Raw genomic sequence first — 20,751 nt, forward strand, 5'->3', positions numbered from 1 at the left:
CACTAAGTGGTAGGATTCCTTTCTACTACCTTTGGGTAGTTTGGCTGGCGTGGAAGAAAGAGGTTTTGTTGGATAAGCTTGTAACTATTAATAACTAACTGAATTGGCATCCTTTTGAAAGTACAATGACACTATTGATTATTATTCCAGAAAAGAAGAATAAATCAAGATTTAATGTCCCTCTAACTTTGAGAGGGTAAGTAGCAGCAGAAGATTCATCAGGATTTAAAAATCTTGCACTAGTGGACAAGGTTTTTGGACTTTGGACACAAGAAAGTTTCAGAAACTTGTGCAGGATTCCTAGCAGTAGGGGAGGTCCAAACCAAAGTGAAAAACAGACTCAAGGATTGATACCTTTTTTCTATCCCTCAGTTTTATCTTGGTTAAGTTCAGAAGTAGCTCAGAAACACAACTGTTCATAATCCATGCCACAAAAATAAATCCAAATGGAAAATACACTGTGGTCTTGCAAACCAGAAGAACTTTGTTCTCGTCCTTGCCGTATTCAATTGCATAATCCGGTGCAGAACACTTAACCTCACTATAATGGTAACTAAAATTTATTGAGCATTAGCTTTATGCCAGGCACCATGCTAAATGCTTTGCAAACATTCTGATTTAACCCTTACACCACCCTTATGAGGAAGGAGTTATTACCATTGCTTTATAGATAAGGACACTGATGTTAAAACATAATATGTGTCTTCTCCTACAGTAAGTGGTAGAAGTGAGTTCAAACAAGCTTATTTGACTCCATAATCCACACTCTTAACTATGATACTATGCTCCAGTGCATTAGACTACTCCATCTTTGTTTTCCTCCAGGGCTAAAGTTTTATGATTCTTGGTAAATTTTACTATTAAGCAGCATTGTTGTTTAGGGGAAGGAACCTAGCGGATAGATACTAATCTTTATTAAATGTCTCTATGCCACCCTGGTACCAAATTTATGTGAATGTAGTTAATCCTACAAAAGACACACAGGGCAAATGTGGTAGATATGGATGTTAAACCATCAAAAACGTGTGTTTTCTTCACATACCATAAAGTGGTTTCTGAGAAGACTCTGTCCAACTAGAGTCTAAATTTTGTAGCATATCCCACCCCCCTCCCTGCAATTAGGTATGGCCATGTGACTAGTTCTTGTGGAATGCGAACAGTAGTAAGTGGACCACCTCCTGGCCAGAGTGGGTAAGAAGTGGTGTGCTTTCAGCATCATGCCTTCCAATGTGTGTGCTAAATGAACAGAATGCCTAGGACCTAGAGGAGAGCACAGCTATGGATGGGAGAACTCTGGTCCCTAAATGAGACAGTGAAAAGAATAAAGGCCCCTGATCAGGAACATCAACATCAGACTGTGATGAGTGAAAAATAAACTTCTATTGTGTTAAGCCACTGAAAATGGGGGAATTAACAGCTGGCATTACCCTCATCATTATAGACAGTATGGTTTTTACTTATAAATTAGGAAAATGAGCTCAACCATTAAGTAACCAGTCAAAAGTCAGGCACTATTTCAAAAATGACATTATTCTGGGGGTAGGGAGCAGTGGGAAGAATACTAGGCCAAGGACTAATACATTATGCAAGCAGCACAACTAGTTCACACGAGGTAAAATGTTGCAGGACGGGGCTTGGGAGTTTATATATTTCGAAGCTAAGGAAAAGAGTAACTGTGACACAGGGTTTAAAGTATGAAAGAGTGAGTAGAGATTATATACGACATTTGGGAATGGTTTCCCTTTCTTTTGCTGATATATATTTACATTCTCCATTGTCTCACACTGTTTAAAAATACACACACACACACACACACACACACACACAGAATTGGACCTCCTAGCACAACAGACTGCAAGCCAAGGTATTTATATTTAAGGACTTAAATAAACTGTGCTTTCAAAACCCCAGGCATTGCCTGAGAATGTTACATGCGCTTTTATAAATGCAGCAAAACTACACCAAGCAAGCTTCCCACTCAGGCAAACAGAACTTCCTGTAGCAACACTCCGCAATGTCAGCTATCTTGCAAAAATCACAGGTGAGGACAGAGTGATGGACAGGAATGACTAGATCATTGATTCCTGAGATTTGTTTTAACAACCACCAACTCTGCAAACATTGTTCTGAAATAAAATTCAGAGGAGGCAGGTACAGAAGTTGCCAATTCAAAAGTAATAATCATATAGCAAGGGTGTTAGAACTAGAATAATAATATTGGCCAAATTTTTTAATGTTTTCTAGAGACAGAATTATTTCCATTGTAGAAAGAGTCTGTAATTATCCCAATGTCTCCCCAGGAAGATCAGTGCATTGGATTAAGCAAATCTAGGCCATGATATTTTCCAGAGGCTGACATCTCTCTGATCTTATAGATACTAGAATGGACAAAGGAGAAATCAGGGTAATATAATTAATAAGGAGAAATGAAAAAAAGAGGCTTAAAGTGAGGTACGAGAAGTTGTTCCTAATCATTAGTATATATTTAAACTTTAGATCAAGACATATGAGTAAAAAGGGAATAAGATCTGGTATTGCTTTCATGGAACACAATTTAAATATTTCTATCTCATTCTAGATTAAATATATCTATGTTATACAAACCCCCCAAAAATCCCCACTCTAAATATCTGCCTTACTAAAATGTTTACTTTTCAAACAACTTTATCAGGTGAAAAAAAGTTAATCTCATGTTCTTTATCCCATTGGTTACTACATACAATATTTATAACAGAGAAGTTATGAATTATTGAAATATATTGTAAATTTGCATCAAATAACCCTGTTTTATAAATTCCTAAAATAATCTTTAAAAATAATGACTCTAATATATGGATTCGAAAATGATGCTAGCAGCTATTAGTAGAGTGACTCTGTTTAAAAGGAATATAGGAAAAAATGAGTTCTAAAATAATTTTTAAAAAATGATTGAAAATCCAAAGCGAACATGGACAACTAGGAATGTCATGATGAAACCTGTTATGTCAGTGGCAAGGGTTGTTTTTGAAAAATGAATGTTCATTTGCTAACTTGAATTCCCCTCATAAGGTATTTTACTTACTGTTCATTGATTGGATCTTTACAAAGATTATATCATCTCTGCATGGAAAGCCCATTAGGGTCCCCACACACAATTTCTTCATTGGTATTCCTATAAAAATGTCAACAATGGCCAGGTTGTATTCAAATCTCCAGAAAAAGACAGAAGAAAGTATTGTAAAGTCATAAAATTTTGACCTTCATGAGATTTATTTCTAAGCCCGGCCTATGAAGAATAAAGTCAATTGGATATTTTCCCTCTTGTGTTCAATATAGTATCAAATGAAACATCAGTAATGTATTGCACCATCAGAATGTTTGAGAAACTATCAGTCCAGCCATGGCTAGACTACCCTATATAAGTTTCAGGCAGCAGTTTCAAGAGAAAGTTAAGATAAACTAAATTACTAGCTATTGGTGATTAAAATGCACACATGGGTTAATATAGAAAATCCAGGAGATAAAGGGGAGATGTCAATAAAAAAAATAATAATAATGGTGAAAAGTAGTAGTGTTCTTTCCTGTAAGACTATATAGGTTCATACAAAAGCTGACGGACAATTTTAGATGACTAGGAATCTAGTTTAGAATTTCTGAAAAAAATTAAATGTTGCTGGCTCTTGCAAAAATATTTGATTGAGGGGGAAAAATATTACCCAAGTGGTCAATGCAAGGGCTTATGAACACCAAATAGTAAATATGGTGAAGTTTATACAGAATAAAACTGTACAAATGGAACAAACATTAGACTCTAAAAGGGTCAAGGTTTCAGAAATGCTGACAAGAAACATAATCTATTTACTACAATGTCCCAGGAGGTTGATAACTCAGAGTTGGGTTGCTAACATTTTGTATACATCTAACATGATCTGCAGGATTCCAGGGGTTATGAGCCTCGTGCAGAACATGGCATCTTGCTAGCTGGAAAGGAGTCATCAGCTGTTACCACCAACCCAACTGAAATGTGGGAATAAAAAATATAAAGGAGAGTCATCAACAATGAGGTCACTGTTCTTGTCAGCTCAGGGTTATAATGAAGCCTATTTCAATTTAGATGGAATGTCCTTGTTCATCAAATATTAGGTTCTTGTCATATCCCAAGATAATCTGTAGTTTTTTAAACCGTGGCTCATGACTCATGACTCAGCAGTGAGTTGTGAAATAAATTTAATGGGTTTATAATGAGCATTTAAAAAGAACGAAAAAATATGGAATAGAACATTGCACATAATAATAAAACTTTAAAAATTATGTGTGTGTGAGAGTGGGTTTGAGGGTCATAATATGCGGGGAGTTGAAAGATGCAGAAGGTCCCTTTGTCCCTAAATCTCTTTTCCACAGTTTCATCAAAGTGCCTAAAATACAACAGTAAAAGAGTTATATCTCTACATCATGAAGCTTTTGGGGATTTCAAAAGTACCCAATTAAGAAAAGATGTATCTGGGCAGAATAAAATCTTAAGTTGCATTAGCCAAGGCTAAATGAGTAGAACACGAGTTAGGCACTTCTGTGACAGGAGAGTTATGCTGAAAGAGTAGATGGGAAGTCTCAGGAGATAATCCTAGGATTTCACGTATTTGACCTGCACCCATTCCGTTAGTACAGATTGATGACTCCTACATAGGATACTCCAGTGCTCTTGGCTACCATGAAAATCAGTAAGAAGGATTATGAACATACACTTTTATGGCTTTTCCATTTGTACTGGCCAGTACTTTCACAGACACTGTGGAGAAAAATCTTTCTTGGGGTCTTTAATTTTCACACCAGTTACAAATTTCGTGAGAATTTATAGTCAATCCATCCTGACTAGTGGAAAGGACCCAAGGAAAATTTAGATCAATCATACCTAAATATCATTATATATCAGAATCACTTGGGGAGTTTGAAAGAATATAGATGTCTGGGACATACTCCCATATTGAGCTTCAGTCAGTTTGGAGATGGGGTCCAGGCACTTTCTAATAAACCCTCTCATTTGATTCTACTCTAGAGTTGGGTTTGAGAACCACTCAACTCCTACCATCCATATGATTCTTGAATTCCCTCTATTATATCATGAACAAGTGTTTTGTTATATTTTTAGACAACTATAATTTTACCACTGTATGTACTTAAAATGAGCAGGAATCAGTCTCCCTTTAGAATCAATCCATTAGTCATTAGTCATTTTTTCTACTTTGCTCTTCCCCTAGAATCCCCCAAACCATATGGGGAGATGATAGGTCAATCCCTCTACCACATGCCAGCCCTCAGTTATCGGTACACACAGGCAAATATAGCACAAAACTACAACATAGCAACACTTATTAAATATTAGTTGCCAGTAATACTATTGTCATAGTTGTTATTTTCATTACTACTATTAGCGAGCAAAGATTACTGTTAAAAGCAAAATCATCATAGCAATTTTGCCAAGACAAATGTCAAGAGCACACTACTTCTCAATGTTGTACAGTAAATGCTATATATTGATAACCTAGGAAAATGCTAGATGTCTGTTCTTATGTCTCACTCACTACTTCCTACAGTGCTGTATAGACAAGTAATGGATGCAAGAAAAGTGTCACAGGTGTGTTCAGGTGAGGTTTGACAAAAAAGAACCCTGCCTGTCATATTTAAAACAATAGCATTCTGCATTATAGAAGAACTTTCCTTTGACATTCAAAAACTTCCTGCAAAGTTAAAAAAAAAGACTCCAATAATACCTCTCCTTAAAAGATTGAATGAAAATGTGTAAAGTTTAGTCCTTACGGGAAGAAACAAAGAGGAAAAGTGAGTTGGGAAAAAAATAACTTCTAGGAATATATTTATTTCCACTTCTCTTTCTATACTACTGGTTGACCTTAACCTCTCTCTGACTCAGCTTACCCACCCAACGAATGTCATCGTGCTCTAAGAGATGTCTACTAGGATTAATACCATGTGATTCCAGGCTCAGTATCATGGCTAGACTTCTGGGAACTCTTCATAAAGGATTATTTATCCTTTAGATCATGTTGTACTGAATTACAATGAATTAAATCAGATTTATCTAAACTCTAAAATAAACAATAATAAATTGTAGGGTGTAACCATTAACCGTATTGCTTTATGGTATGGAAAAAAGTTAAACAGCATAATGTAACAAATCTGAATTTTGAAGAATTGCCAACCTTCCAGCAATTACTTTACCAAACTGAGAAGTCATACCTTCAACTAAGGAAGTCAGGAGGGTGACATTGGCTGCTTTCCGTCTTCCTGCTGGCAAGTTTAAGCCAAGCCTATCCAGTTTCTCTCTCAGGCAGCGGCCCCCATTCTTGGATTTTGCTCTGTCCAAAAACAAGTAAAAACCAGGTTTTGAAATTTCACATTCTGATAAAAATTATGAGAAGACTTGACCATGAGGAGATTACAACATCAGATGGAAGACATTAGGGCTAAGGGTTGAGGGTATGGTATCAGTACAGTTAGCGGACACACAGCGCTAGAAAACACTTTTGTCTTACCTTCTCAAAATGCCTCCCAAGAGTGAAGCATTGAGGCACTCAGGTGGTGAGAGGCGCCTCTTTACCTCAGCAATGGTCACCTTGTATTTGGAAGTAGAACTGAGAAGGGACAAACGGCCAGGGACAGAGCAAAACAAGTCTGTGGGGTTGACCACACAGGTACCACCTTGGGGGATAAAAGTATGTAACATGTTAGTGGTAGTAGGAGACGACAATCGTATGAGAGGCTGTTAATATCAAGAGACTATTCTGGATTTGGGAATACATGATAAGAATTGTATTTACACATCACCCCGATCATCTTAGAGAGCTGCTCTGAATATGTTCTTTCAGATACTACTCAGGGTTGTATCTTTCCAGTATCATACATAAAATGTTTGTGAAGGTACAATTGTAACATTAGACAAAATTGGCATTCTATAGAGTGTAGACTGGCTCACCAGTGTTAATTTTGACATCATCCATGACAAGAAATGCTTCAATTAATTAAAAACCCTGAATTCCAACCCCACAAAGGATAGGTATTATTTATTCATGGTTGTGTGTTTATATACACATAGACACACACAAACACACACACACACAATAGATAGAAATTTTTTATCCACAACTCTCTATTCCAAAATATTTAAAAACTACCATCTCCTTTCTCTCATCCATCTACCATCTAAGGGACCACAGTCACTCAATCCCAGATACCACTAAAATCATTTGCCCATTGCCAGAAATTTCCAACACATAGAGGTGACAATGGGTCAAGTACCTCTACTATATACTGGCCCTCAGTATCAGCACACATAGACAAACACAGCACAAGATCTAGAACACAGTAACACTTATTAAATGTTAGTTGCCAGTAATATTATTGTTGTAATTGTTATTGTCATTATTACTATTAGGGAATAAAGCAAAGATAACCATTAACAGCAAAAGCACCAAAATCACCAAAGCACTTTTGCCATGCTGGGGTTCCTAGGACAGAAGCTTTCTGTCTCCAAGGTCCAGCAAGCTCCTTGAGCTTCCATCTTCTCCAGGAACAACAGCGTACATTGTCTATCCTCAGACAACCAGTGAGGACTGAAGTAGACTTGAAGACCCAAGGGTGATAATCTCCGAGGAGAGTTTCCTGCTGCCCAATTCCTCACCCACTGAAAAAGTCCTGAGCTGATGTCCACCCTGCTAGCCTGGTGACTATATGGTCTTGGCATCCAAGGCTGCGTCATGCATTGAGGAATCTGAGGGTAGAGTTTTTAAGGTTCAGTGGCAAATTTAAATTCACAGTGATTTGGCCTTTCTGAGCATGCATTTGATTTCTTCAGTTAGCAGCTATCATAAGACCCATCACTGGAAAAGGGTAGAGAAGGGGAAAAACATAGATGGGACAAGAAAAGTGGACAGAAGAGTGTTGATCAAGATATTTTTACTCAAAGTGTGGTCTTCATTGGGCAGCACCTGCATGTCCTATGAACTTGTTAGAAGTGTGAAATCTCAGGCCCACCTCCAGGCTTTCTGAGTTAGAAAATGCATTTTAACAAGACCCGTAGATGATTCATGCCCTGGTTAAAGTTTGAGAAGTACTGGAGAAGACTCACCACTTGCCTCTCAAGTGGCTCCTATCCTCTTTTACTAAGCAGCACAGTGAAATGTTGCATAGGTGGAGTCTCTGGCATTCAGATTTCAGTGTGTTCCCTGGGCATCATGACTAAATAATCTAGAAGAACACTTAAAAAGACAAAGGAACTCCAGACCTGGGGGGAGGGAACAAGCTAGCCTCACTCCACCCTTAAAACGTTTTTACCCTGTACTTTCTGGAATTCCTCCTGGCTTATGGCACCCAAGTTTCCCCTGAAAGTGCTGGAGACTAACCAAGATCTTTCTCCCTAAGCATTCCCAGGCTAAATGCTTCTCTCCCAGAACGGGAGAGAAGTTAGTAGGAATGTCAGGGGAGCCAACTATCTCCAGGCTGGAAGTTGGGTCCTGTACTTGGCCAAAACCCCCCACAAGTGCCTAGAAACCTACCCTCAATTTGAAATCCGAGAGATCATAATCTCATTTGTCAAATTAAAATCTTTTTCTTGGATTCAAACTTGTAGCCAATACCATGAAAACTTGGAAAACTGTGCAAACACCTGTCTTAGGAGCTGGAAACACAAGTTCTCCTGTACTTCCCCACTTTGCATTCCCAGAGAGTTTTAAATCAGAATATAATAACAATACAAACATTTTCCCAGATTCTTGGACCTGAGGCTACTATTTCACTTTTGTTCATGTTTTCTCTTTGTACCTATAGATGCAAAATGCATATTAAAAATAAGCTCTTAAGTGAATTCTCAAAAGTTGAGATGAACAAGAAAACAAGATAGGTATCAATGTATCTTGGTTTTAGAGTAATATTATGAGAATCATGACTGATTACTTTAGAATTTAGGTCAGTCTGAAACAAAAATATTAAACAAACAAATGTGCATATCCAAAATTCACATAGCTCTCTTCTAAAACCAGGACTCTATCCACAGTCACTATGAATCATAAGCAAATTTATACTCTTACATAAACCACCCTCTCTTGTACACAAGCCAGTATGCAGTTGAGGACACAGGAATCTTACCTAATTGGTTCCAAGTTTACTATGAGTGAGAGAAGGGAGTGTTTGGGTATATGTACATATTAGTTTTTTGGCTGCTAAGGGAAGGGAAGGACACAATTTTAGACCTCTTCTATCTTTACTAATCTTCAGTGGGTTAGAAACCTAATTTAGGGAGATGTAGAAGACTATTATTTTTATAAAAGAAGGACTTAAATCATGCTCTCTCCCATTGGAAAATGGCCTCCTTTTGGCAAAGAAAATCCCATGTGCTAAAAGCCAGCTGCTCCCAGGGAAACCACTGAATCCAGTACCTAGCATGTGCTACTTACCTGAGTCTCTCTTTCCTATATCCAGGTTGGGTTTCTGGCTTATGCTCAAGGAGGCATTTATTAGGTAAGTTACACTGGCTGCATATTAAAAGTATGTTTTATGCACACACAAATTGCCTGAAGGATTTATTTTGTATTCAGGATTAGCCATCAACTCTAGGGTCTTTTATTTTTTATGTCACAGCATCTTTAAAGGGAATTTCTGTTGCTTTGATACTTGGCATTGCTGCAGCCTTGGGGAACTCTCTCATTCTGGCTAAAGATTTGGCAACTTGTAGAGTTTACAGCAACATGGGGAACTTGATATCTTTCTTCTCAATTGTTTATTTTTTTTAGGGACATAGAAAAAAGTAATAGGTCAATATACCCAGAGTTTTGCATTTGGAATGAAGGTACTGAGGGGGTGGGACTTCTTTAATGGGATCCAGACTACAGATGGTAATGATGAAATCTCAAAGAAGGAAAGTCATGAAACAGTGGACTACATCAAGCAATTTACAGCAGTCATCCCCAGTGTTACCAGTTGAAGTTGCTCATGGTGCTTGTGTTGCATGTCAGCTCTTATTGAAATTGTGTGATAGTTATTCTAGATCTAGCATCCCAGTTCAGAATGTCTTTGATGCTACAGCCAGCATAATCATGCAGAACTTCTCCAGAGTTCATCTCTTTTCCATTCATAGTTCACAGAAGCAATACTTCCACGGAGGTCATTATTTTCAAATTTGGAGATAGGGCTCTTTATTTCCAGTGATGCTGCAAATTCAGATGGGTAGCTATGGTAACAGTGTTAGAAATCAGGAACTATCTACTTAAGATCCCTTCTCTAGGACATGGATTTCATAAAAGGGATAACTTTACCATAGCTACGGGAAGAAGTCAGCCAGGGACACTGTAGGTGTGAAAAAGCTAGGCACATAGATGCACATAGATGCAGCAGATTCTCAGCTGCCATACCTTATCAGACCCCATGCAGCCTGAAGCATGGGTTGGGGCTACCTTCTTCTCGGTGTAGCCAGGAACATCTGGCCGTATGTCTGCAGGTACAGTGTGGGGTAGTGGAAATAGTACTGGGCTACAGGTAAGAACTTGGCAAACTGGAGACCCATGCAACCTTGTGTGAGGAACACTCTAGGCCTCAGTCTGTACATCTGAAAAATGAACATGCTGTCACCTACTCTACTTATCTCCCCAGCTTGTGAGGAGGTACAAGGGAAAATGGATGCACTCACGCGCTCATCAGCCTGAGTAGAGGCCACCCGACCACATCGCAGGGTGTGAGCTGTGAAGCGGGACAAGACGGTCCCCCCACAGTCTGTGCTGCAAATGGCTGGAAAAAGCCAAGCACTGACGCCTAGGCGAGCTTTTCCTCTCCTTTTCCCAAGCTATTAGGTCAGAGGAAACATCCGCGGCTGTCTCCAAGGAGCTAAGGCTCCCCGGGCGCCCCTAAACCTGTCTCTCAGCCACAAGCGCGGCCTCCGCGCCTCCCCCCTCCAAGAACACACCCGGCTGTGGCGAGAGGCCCCGCGCGCTCTCCAGGTGCGATCAATACTTCCTAGCCGGCTTCGGGGCGCTGCGCCGCTGCGCGCAGCCTCTCCAAAGCCACAGCGCCGCCCCACTCGTCGCCGCGTCGGTGTTGACATAATTAGACCAAATCTTGAGAGCAAAATAAATGTTCTGTTCGCCTTACAGCCAAACAGATGTTTACAATTCAAATGAAAGAAATACAAACGGCAGGGATTTTTCTTCTCCCCTTCTTCATCTCCAGTGATCGCTCGTTTTTTCTGACACATTAAAAATGTGTAAGCGATTACAGGAGTTTCCTGTCCCTGTTTGTTCTGCGGTTGCATTTCTGCGAGCTGCGCGTGCGAGCTGGGCGGGTAGGATTATTCTCCGCTGCTTCCCCTCTAGCCTCTCACGCTTCCCAATCCTCCTCCCCCACGTTACCCCTCCACCCACGGCAGCAGATATTAATCGTAATCAAATAGCAAAGGAGTGCGGGCTTAATTGCAATCAATTAGGCCTTTGATGAGTTGTCTGCAGCGAATTGTGCTGTTTGGGGGAAGGGTATGGCATTACAGGTATAACTGGATTACCAGGGCTGAAAGAGCTTCTCCCGGAGCAGATTCCAGGCAGAACAAAAGAAAGGGAGGTCTGCTCCAGGAGACCGGCTAGCTGAATGTGGTGGTGGGTATGTAATAGCGCGTATGGAGGGGATTAATCCCCATTCCTCAGTGCAGAGAGTGCTTTGACTTTTGATGATTTTCAAAGCAGTAAAGAAATAAGAGAGAAGGCCATAGGCTATGGGAAAGCAGTTCCCCTCTCCTAGCTACCCCTCCCCCCCAAGATTCCCAAGGAACCATGCCTCTAGAATGCTTTGGTACAAGAGTTTTAAGACTTCCTATGAAGGAGATTGAATTTCAAATTTGCAGCATCTGCATTTGGGGACTAAGGCAGGTGAGGCACCAGGCGTAATTATAGCTCTGTTTTCACCCACAATGGAAGAGCCATGGAGATGAGTTTTGGCCAGTTCCAGTTGAGAGAGAGGGAGAGAGAGAGATTGCCCCTAGTCACTCTCTAGTGCCACTGACAAAGGAAGAGAAACAAGGCTTCCCACCCTCCTCCAATCTTACTCCTTCCAGGAGCTGCTGAAAGAGCCGACGCCTCTCTCCAACCCCGAGTCCAAGGCTCAGGGCTCTGTGAAACCCGAGGCAGCAGTGGAAAGCCATCCTGCTGCACAAGAAGCCCGAAGGCCGCCATGAGGGCAACGACCGGGAAGGCAGTCAGGTCCCACCTACCTGTTCTTAGTAGACTGGACAATTGAAGCTAAGGCTCCGTTTCAAGGAAGCATTTTTTTTTTTTTTAAAGAAATTAAATCAGATCTGACAATATTTGTACTGCAGCATAAATGCCTCCACCTTGGCGTGTCAGTCACCTCTAAGCGATCTGATAAACTCCAGCTCGCTCAAAACGTGCAAAGTTCAGGTCATATTAATTCCCCAAAAATGTTTTGATTCAAGATGGTTTGTATTTTGTGTAGCCACGGGCAATCGGGAAAGCGCTCCTGCCTGCCGGTGGCCGGGTCGCTCCCTCTCCGCGTGGCCCAGAGGCTACGGCGGTACTTAAGCTTCTGAAATTAGCCTGGGGCTGCAAGGCAGAATGATCACAAAGCGAAACAAGGGCGCTTCCCCTTTTCACTTTTTTCATTTTTTTCTCTCTCCCTCCTCCCCAGCACCCACCCCACCCCCCTTTTTTTTTTAGTTTGCCATCCCGATTCCACAAAAGAGACGGGGGCCAAAATGTCACTTTCCACCGTACTTGGAAAAGCTAAGTCTTCACATCTCACCTCCGTCCTCTTACGAAGGCCACAGCCCACTACCCAGTTCAACCCCTACCCTGCGACTCCAGTCTGGATCCGTTCATTATTAGCTTCATCATCATCATCGTCGTCATCAGCATTGTTCGCTTGTGATTAAATGCTCAGAGCAAGAAATGAAAGGGACCGTTGCCTGACAAAGGGGAGGGGGACATACGCGAGCCTTAGAAGATTCACGGGGAAAAGAAGAGTGGGTTTTCCTTTCTTTTTTTTTAATGATTAAAAACACAGACGACTCCTGTAAATAGAAGTCTCATTTCTTCAAGAGATGCCTTTTGAAACCCAGTATCTGAATATTCAACGAAGGCAAAGCTCCACTCTGTACGTACAACATTAATATGATCTCTGCAGAATTTGCTACTCAGTAATATTAACATATCAAAGCCGACGCCCGAGGCGAAAGAAGCTATCGATACGCGAGCACAGGGTAAAGTAAAGATTATTGGTTCTGATGGTTGGAGTGGCGGAGCTGCGGGCAAAATCGCGCACACCATTAACCGAGAGTGAGCGCGAGGGGAGCTGCGCCTCCAAGGCGGCGGCAAATATTTTATCTAGGTGGTAATTACCTCGCCGCTGCGGCCCCTTCCATGTATTCTTTGGCTATCGGGCCTTCATTACAGGCAAACCCAATGTAATGGCCACTTAATAAAGTGAGTCAAGACAATGATATTTGGTTCTTTACAAGTAAAAGTGGCCAAATTGAAAAAATAACTGGGACCACCCCACCCCCAACCTCTTCACACCACCGCCAACCAGGGCAATCTCCCGATAAACTCATGGAAGGTATATAGGCATGTATCTTTCTTCAGGAAGAATATCCGGGAGTCTTTCAAAGTGTAATCTATTTTTTCCTCCCACAGTAAATTCTGGAAATCATTAGAAATGAAAATTTATCCAAGAACTTATCAGGAGAGAGAAAATGGTGAAAAGTTGTGCTTTTCAATGAATCGTGTTTCATGTGGAGACTGGAATAGAAACAGACATTCTTATCCAAGTTGTTAGACAATATTGGGTTATATGGCAGAGTGCTTGAGTTAATATCCTCCTGATTTTTGATGAACAAAGGTGATCTGAACTGTTGGTATCACGGGTCCTGTGCACTATTATGACAATAGAGAAAAGAGGTTTCCTTAGCATTTCTTTAAAAACAGGAAGTCCTGAGATGAGGAACTGTGTGGCTCTGTGGATCATACACCCCTTTTTAAGACAACACTTCCTTGCTAACCTCTTGTAAATTGTCAAGAACATTGATTGTTTCAGACACACACCTTCCTCTCCAGGGCCCAACCAGGTTAACTTGCTTTTCTCTAAGATAGCTGAAATGGAATAAACTCTGCAGCTAAATTCTGAATTCCTTCAAAGTGGGGGGATTAGAGTTTAGTCAAACGATGCAGGCATAAACCCCAAGTTATGTCCCCTTTGCGCTGTTCTCCTGTGAGATCCATGTCTGGTTTAAAACAGCACATTCAGTGATGATTTTTAGGTGAAACGAATGGCTACCAAATTCTACAAGAACAATAAAGCATCGCCTAAGGAAGACTATGTTTGTGGCTCTGACAAAGTAAGACCGCAGCTCACGCCTTGTAGATACCTAAGAGCTTTGGTCTTTCTTGAGAGGGTGGGGCGACAAGGTGAGAGGGTGTCCCTTAAGTCTCCACCCAGAAATTCAACGATTCCATAGCTATCTCCTCTCCTGTCCTTGGCCTCGAATAATTTCCACCCTCTGTCAGCTATCGTATGCTGAGATGCAATTTCCAAGCATTTGAGAAGGTGATTTTGGAGCAAGTGCGAAACTGAATGCAAAACCACAGTAGCCGGAGCCGGCTCTGGGAGGCGCGGGCTCCGGTCCCTAATTAGTGGCGCTGTCCTTCAGCACCACCGGCATCTCTGTGCGCCCGGAGGGCTCTGCTTCACCTTTAGTTTTACCCGCCCAGGCAAACCCTGATCAGCTCCTCTCACCTGGTCCTCTTTTCTCTGTGTATTTTGTTGTTGTTGCTGTTGTTTACCTCCTCCAACAGTGTGTGTATTTTATTTCAATATTCACCAATCTTGGGCCTATTTTGTGTCATTTCAATATGGCTGAGTACTAGCTGGGCTGACAAACTTAATACTGCTCACTTTAAAAACCTTTGTGGAACAATACCAGTAGGTATTTTCTTTTCTTTTTTTTAAAAAACTAGCTTTTAAATCTCCATAGGGTGAAATAATGGAGTTGAAGAGCTCTTTTAAATTTAATGTAAACTCCAAAACCACTACAATAGCCAAATTCTTAAAGGAAAGTACTCTTTGTTTCCTTCCCTCTCAATTTAAACAGAGTTTCACATTGCACATTAGGTTATGAAATCTGCAGTTTAAACATGAAACAATCCACTGCTTTCTACCAGTACATAACTCTCTCCAGAAAAGCAAATTTTTCAAGAAGCTTTGAAAGAGATGGAGAGGGACTGCGGGACATTTATTTGGTATGATCCAAAGTGACTCAGATTTTAGTGGTTAGGTTACCAAAGACAACTGCGGCCCTGGAGCAGGAATTAGTCTTGGTGAATAGGCCATGTCTTATTAATTCGTATGAAGTTGGGATAACAGCTGGTCCCTCTTGCTTTCGTGCTCCTCGGGTTACTCAGCTCGCTAGGAAAATAAACTTCAGAGGCTCTGGGTACAGTTAAGTGGGGAGGCCAACAAAATCTGCACTGCCTTGAGGCCCTGAGAATGTCATAGTTCAAAACCTTTTGTCAAAATGGAACATCTGAGATGCAGCCCCCTTCAGTGCCTGAACTGAAAGCAACAGCTCTCTCCTCTCCTCTTGCCTTCCCTCCCCTTCCAATTCCATGGGTAACTCTGGATTCAGATGTTTTCCTCAACAGATGGGAACAAGAAAGCTTTATCCAGTACAGTTAACACCACCTCCTCCTCCCACCCTCCCTTGAAGAAAGAAATGTTCTGGACATTTAGAAAAATAAGGGCAGCTACAATATTGGTGTTTCATTAGCCTCCCCTAAAGCCTCAATGATCTAGCCTTTCACAGAATCCCTCAAAGCCTCAAGCTAACACCATCACCTCAAACACCCAGGCTGTGGCTGGCACATTTAGGGCTAAAAGAGACCCGAAATTCTGCTTGAGGATGTTGTATTGGTGTTGGGGGAAGGGGATGTGAGAAGCTCCCCTCCCTTTTCCTTTTCTTTTTTCTTTTTTGCTTCTAACTTTGGTTCTGTCACTGTTCTGTGAGGATGAACAACAAATATCTCCCATCAAAAGTCTTTTGGGCATAGCCTGGGTTCAAGCCTCAATGAAAGAAGGGAGACTTTTTAACGTAGGTACGCCTGTGTGGAAGTAGAATAATTCACTGAGAATAATTGTTTTCTTAATCATCAGACAAGGAATCTGATGTTTAAAAGCACTATCAGAACTTCAAAAGAATGTAACAGATAAGAGAAGAAGGTTTAGGGTTAACACATTGTTACTTACCTCTTCTTATCACTCCACCTTGGCCATTGAGAACAAGTCCACACTGGGCTTCCACAGAGCCCTTAACAAAAAATAAAATAAATAAAATCACTCAAATAGATCCTGATAGGTATGGCCACGTGGGTAAAGTCTTTGAAACTGGCCCATCCCTGAACCCCATCTCAATAGACATTTTAAAGCAAACATTGAGCTGAAGCAAGTTTGTCAGCAAACACAATTTCAAGGAAAAAATCTCAAGAAAAACCACAGTCTAAAAGTTGTATAAATCTTAAGGTATGCATTTTACATCACCATAGAATATTACACTTCAAAGTGCCTGAGAGCCTTTCATCTTGGCATAAGAGAATGAGAAGCCCTTTGAGTCTCCATCAAGGCACATAGCATATATACAGGCAGTGTATACTCAGCACTTTCTGAGTGGAGCAAATTACACCTAGAGTGTCAAGCCTGGGACTGTGGGTTTCTTGGGGGCTCAAAGGAGCATTTCATATGCAGGATTCAAGATATCTTCTGGAGGTTCTGTTTTACCCCAAATGTCGGGACATCCTATAATGCTACGCAAAATGGGCCTTATGAAGGAAATACCTTCAGGTTCACTCACTGTAGATCTTCAGGCTCCTAATGGATTGAAGAATCATTTGAGCTGGAAAGGTGGAAAGGATTTGCTGATTTTTGGTTAAGAAAAATAAAAATTTCTCTCTGTGTCTTTTTTTTTTTGAATCGAAATGTGTTAAAGGCTCATTTTCCTTTACAAACAAACGAGGTATTGGACATGAAAGAGGCCTTGAAGGGTGTTAACCTACCCAACAGCCCGTGAAGAGTTAAGTAAATGCGGAGAGAGTCGGTGCATAATAAAAACCCACTTTACAAAACAACCTTTACAACCCTGGCTCCCTTTCGCCTCCCCATTTTCACCATATTGAGGCAGGCCTGTAAGACCCCCCTTTTCAACCTACTCACGAGCTCTTTCTTATTTTAAATGTTCTGCCTTAAAGTGATTATCAAATCAATATGAAAAAAAAAACTTGGAGACTGAGCATAAATTAAAGCGGTGATGGGAAAAGGTGTGACAGTTTCCTTTGTTGGCCATAGCAAATCTTTTTAGGGGACTCAAAGATGGAACTGAAGCCACAAGACTGTTTGCATCTGTTAGGCAGACTTAGACCGCCCTCCAAACCATTGGACTTTCACTTAAAATTCTGTGCAGGGAAAAGTATATTTACATTTGTTGCATTTGAAATGAGGCATATGCTGATGAATGTTTTAAAAAGGAAGAAATAAAAGGAGAGAGACGGGTTTCTCCCACACACTCCCTCCCCATTTCTCATTTTAAAAGTAGCTATGACTCTTTCTTTCTTTTTCATTTTGCCAACTTGGTCCAAGAAGAGTGGAAGAAAATAACTTGCCAGATTTACAAATTTGCTACATAACATTCATAGCTAGGTAGATAGACATATAAATATGGATACAGAGTATGATATGTGCACATGCGTCTATATCTATGTAAAGATATATGCAGATATCATACACCATACTCTACTTCTTCTAGTATCTTGGAGTGTTTCCCTCAGTATGAGTAATGTTGCCTTGATATGAGTAATAAAAGGGATAAGGGAGATTAAGTACATATATAAAAAAAGAGATAGGCTGAAGAAAAGATTTCAAAATATCTTAAATGTAGATGGTAAAGGGCCTGAAGCTCTCCAAGGGAGTGGACCGCTTTCCCTCCCACTCTCTGGCGCACCGTTAATATGTTTATTTTCTTGGAAGAAACAAATCTTGGTCCCTTCACTTAACAAACTTTTCCCCCTCATAAGTAAAACATGTTGTTTGGTCGGATGACATTGCATAAATGACCAGTTGAATGGCACTAAGTCGAAAATTGGATAAACTACGGTGTCCTTTTGCATGGGATTCGCTCTTTGTCTGGTGCTTGCAAATGTTCTAATCCCCTCTTTTGAAAAATGCCCGGCTTTGTGCCTAGCACAGAAAAAAAATTTGTACAGATACAAAAAAATCAGCAGCAGACGTGGCTATTAAAAGGAGTAAATAGGTTTTAGTTGAGCTAAGCATTGAATGGCAGATTTTTTTCCCCTTGAGATATAAGGGGATCCTTGTGAAAAATGTAAAAAACACCCTGAGCGTATAAAATTATTTTGTGAATGTAAATGTAGAAAGTCAAGGTTTATGTATCCAAATCTTTTTTTTTCCTCACTGTTCTTGCCGGTATGGCTCTTTGTTGGAACTGTAAGGGCTTTCACTTTAATTTAAAAATAATCCCTTGCTCAGAGGTAAATGAGGGGAAAAGATTTTCTGTGCGCAACAAGGGATCTCTTATGTCTCCAACTTGTGCTCCTGAAATACCTCTCCATTCGTTATGGAGAGCGTGCAAAAGGTGACCAGCTTTGTGCAGAGCGAAAAAGGAGGGACTCGCCGCAGGTAGAGCTGCACTTTGAGCTAAAAAGAAATACAAATTTGGGTCTTCTGAATTCTTTTACTGGACATTTGTGGGTTCATTTGTTTGAAATGCACCCATGACAATATGATTGCATAATTATAAATTCTATTGTTGGCAAAGAATGTGCAGAAGTGTGTTAAGAAAGAAAGTACAAGAGAGATCATTTGACTGAGTGATGGCCTCTACAGTTTATGAATTACTTTCTTCTTTCCAGCTTTCTTCCTTTCCTTCCATCCCTACCTCCCTCTCTCCCTCCCTTCTTTTCCTTCCTTCCTTTCTCCTCCTTGCCTTCCTTCCTTCCTTTTCTTCTTTCACTTTCCCTTCCTCTTTCTTTTTTCTCCCTCTTTTGCTTCCTTTCTGCTCTCATTTCTATCTTTTTAGGGGTTACATCTTACGTAAAAATGTAATGGCCTGAAGAGAAAAAAATAAAATTATGAATCATCCAACCGGGATGGGGTTCGGGTACACACCAGGCAGAGAGAATTAAACTCAATCCTAACCGTGGTGAAGTGCATTGTACAGATTCTTTCATTAGGGTGGATTCCTGAGGCTTTCATTTGAGAGTCTTTACTTTCCACAGCAATCAGGTATATTTGGTGAAACTTTTGCTCAAGCTCAGGGTTCCATAATTTTCTAATAAGAAACCAGACCCCCACTTATAGTAAGATCTCCACAAGCTCAATCTGGGACAAACGCCCGGGAGGCGTGGGTAGATCCCGCAAAGTGCAGAGACTGAGGGTGCGATTGGTCATCAACTTATGGGGTCTTACTCTGAGTCCACTTGGCTCAACTCCAGCCTCCTAGATCTCCCCCAGCCCATCCCCTCAGGGCCAAAAAGTCAATGCGCGAAAGACTTCCGTGTAGACAGACCAAAGGTGGGGGTCCGCAGCTGGCCGGACTCCAGCGCGTCCAGGTGAAATGCCTGGATCCAATGAGAGGGACAGAGTGGAAACACTCCTCCCTAATTGTTTTGATAACTTTCCATAAGTGGGGTGTGTGGTGTGTGTGTGTGTGTGTGTGTGTGTGTGTGAGAGAGAGAGAGAGAGAGAGAGAGAGAGAGAGAGAGAGGGAGAGGAGACGGCTTACAGGCAGAGCATTAAAGCATTAATGGAGCGGGAGGGGGAGGACGCAGAGGGGAGGGAGCAGACAAATTCGCTGCATGCTTATTTACCTGCAAGTCGTCTGCTCCCGCGGCGGCCAGCCCCAGGCTGGGCCCTGGCAGGAGTCTTTGATCTGGGTGCATTCCATACTGAGAGCCATGGCTCATGAGGGACAGGTCGTGCCGACGGTAGGCATCGAGGCAGCCCAGCTCCCGCCTCTGCTCGTCCAGGCAGGACGACTTGAGCGCCCGCGCATTGTGCAGGTTAATAAAGTCGGTGGGCTCCCCGTGGTGGATCTGCTGGTAGTACTGTTGCGAGTGGTGGAGCGAGTTCAGAGAGTAGGCGTCGGGGGTGACGGCGGGGTGGCTGTGCTGAAACTCGTAATGGAAGGACTGGTGGTGGAGCGGGGTGTACTGGTGGTTAGTGGAGAAGTAGGGGGACGCAAACTCGGTGCCGGTGGTGGAGTAAGTTAAAGGAGAGGAGGAGGAATAGGCGACAGTGGAATTGGCTACGGACTCCAGACAGCCAAGCTGCATCAAACGGTAGCTGTTTGATCCGTCGTGACGTATCTGGAAGGAAGAGGGGGAAAAGGGAGAGCAGAAAAACTTGAGGTTTGTCATTTTGCAACCAAGGCGCCTCTCTCCCAGAGCCGGAAGCTTTCTCTGGCACTCGGAGGAGAGCGGGCGAGCAAGGCTCGGGCCGTGCCGAAGCTGGGACTCAGTGCCTTTGCCAGAGAGCCTTTGCGAACAGGCGAACTGGGGGTGGGCGGCCTCGTCCTCACAGTCGAGAGAGAGGAAAAAAAATCCCCCACCCTATATAGGTGCGGGTGACACCACGCACACACACACGCACACGCACACACACACACACACACACACACAGCCCCTGCCCAACTTGTGCAGGAGCTGGGCG

The 20,751-nt window shown here is 41.7% G+C and overlaps 1 protein-coding gene across 1 annotated transcript in view; it reads right to left on the bottom strand.

Moving 5' to 3' along the window:
• Positions 1-20,751, bottom strand: part of TFAP2D (transcription factor AP-2 delta (activating enhancer binding protein 2 delta)) — a 63,760-nt gene that overhangs the window by 41,752 nt on the left and 1,257 nt on the right. Inside the window, exons 2-5 of the mRNA XM_012648587.1 lie at positions 19,911-20,408; positions 16,282-16,342; positions 6,528-6,693; positions 6,232-6,350 (exon numbers count right to left, since the gene is read on the bottom strand). Coding sequence (XP_012504041.1) covers positions 6,232-6,350; positions 6,528-6,693; positions 16,282-16,342; positions 19,911-20,408 — 844 coding nt within the window. The remainder of the gene's footprint in view (positions 1-6,231; positions 6,351-6,527; positions 6,694-16,281; positions 16,343-19,910; positions 20,409-20,751) is intronic.

This window comes from Propithecus coquereli, unplaced genomic scaffold (genome assembly GCF_000956105.1).
Source record: "Propithecus coquereli isolate 6110/MARCELLA unplaced genomic scaffold, Pcoq_1.0 Scaffold29, whole genome shotgun sequence".
Lineage (NCBI taxonomy): Eukaryota > Metazoa > Chordata > Mammalia > Primates > Indriidae > Propithecus > Propithecus coquereli.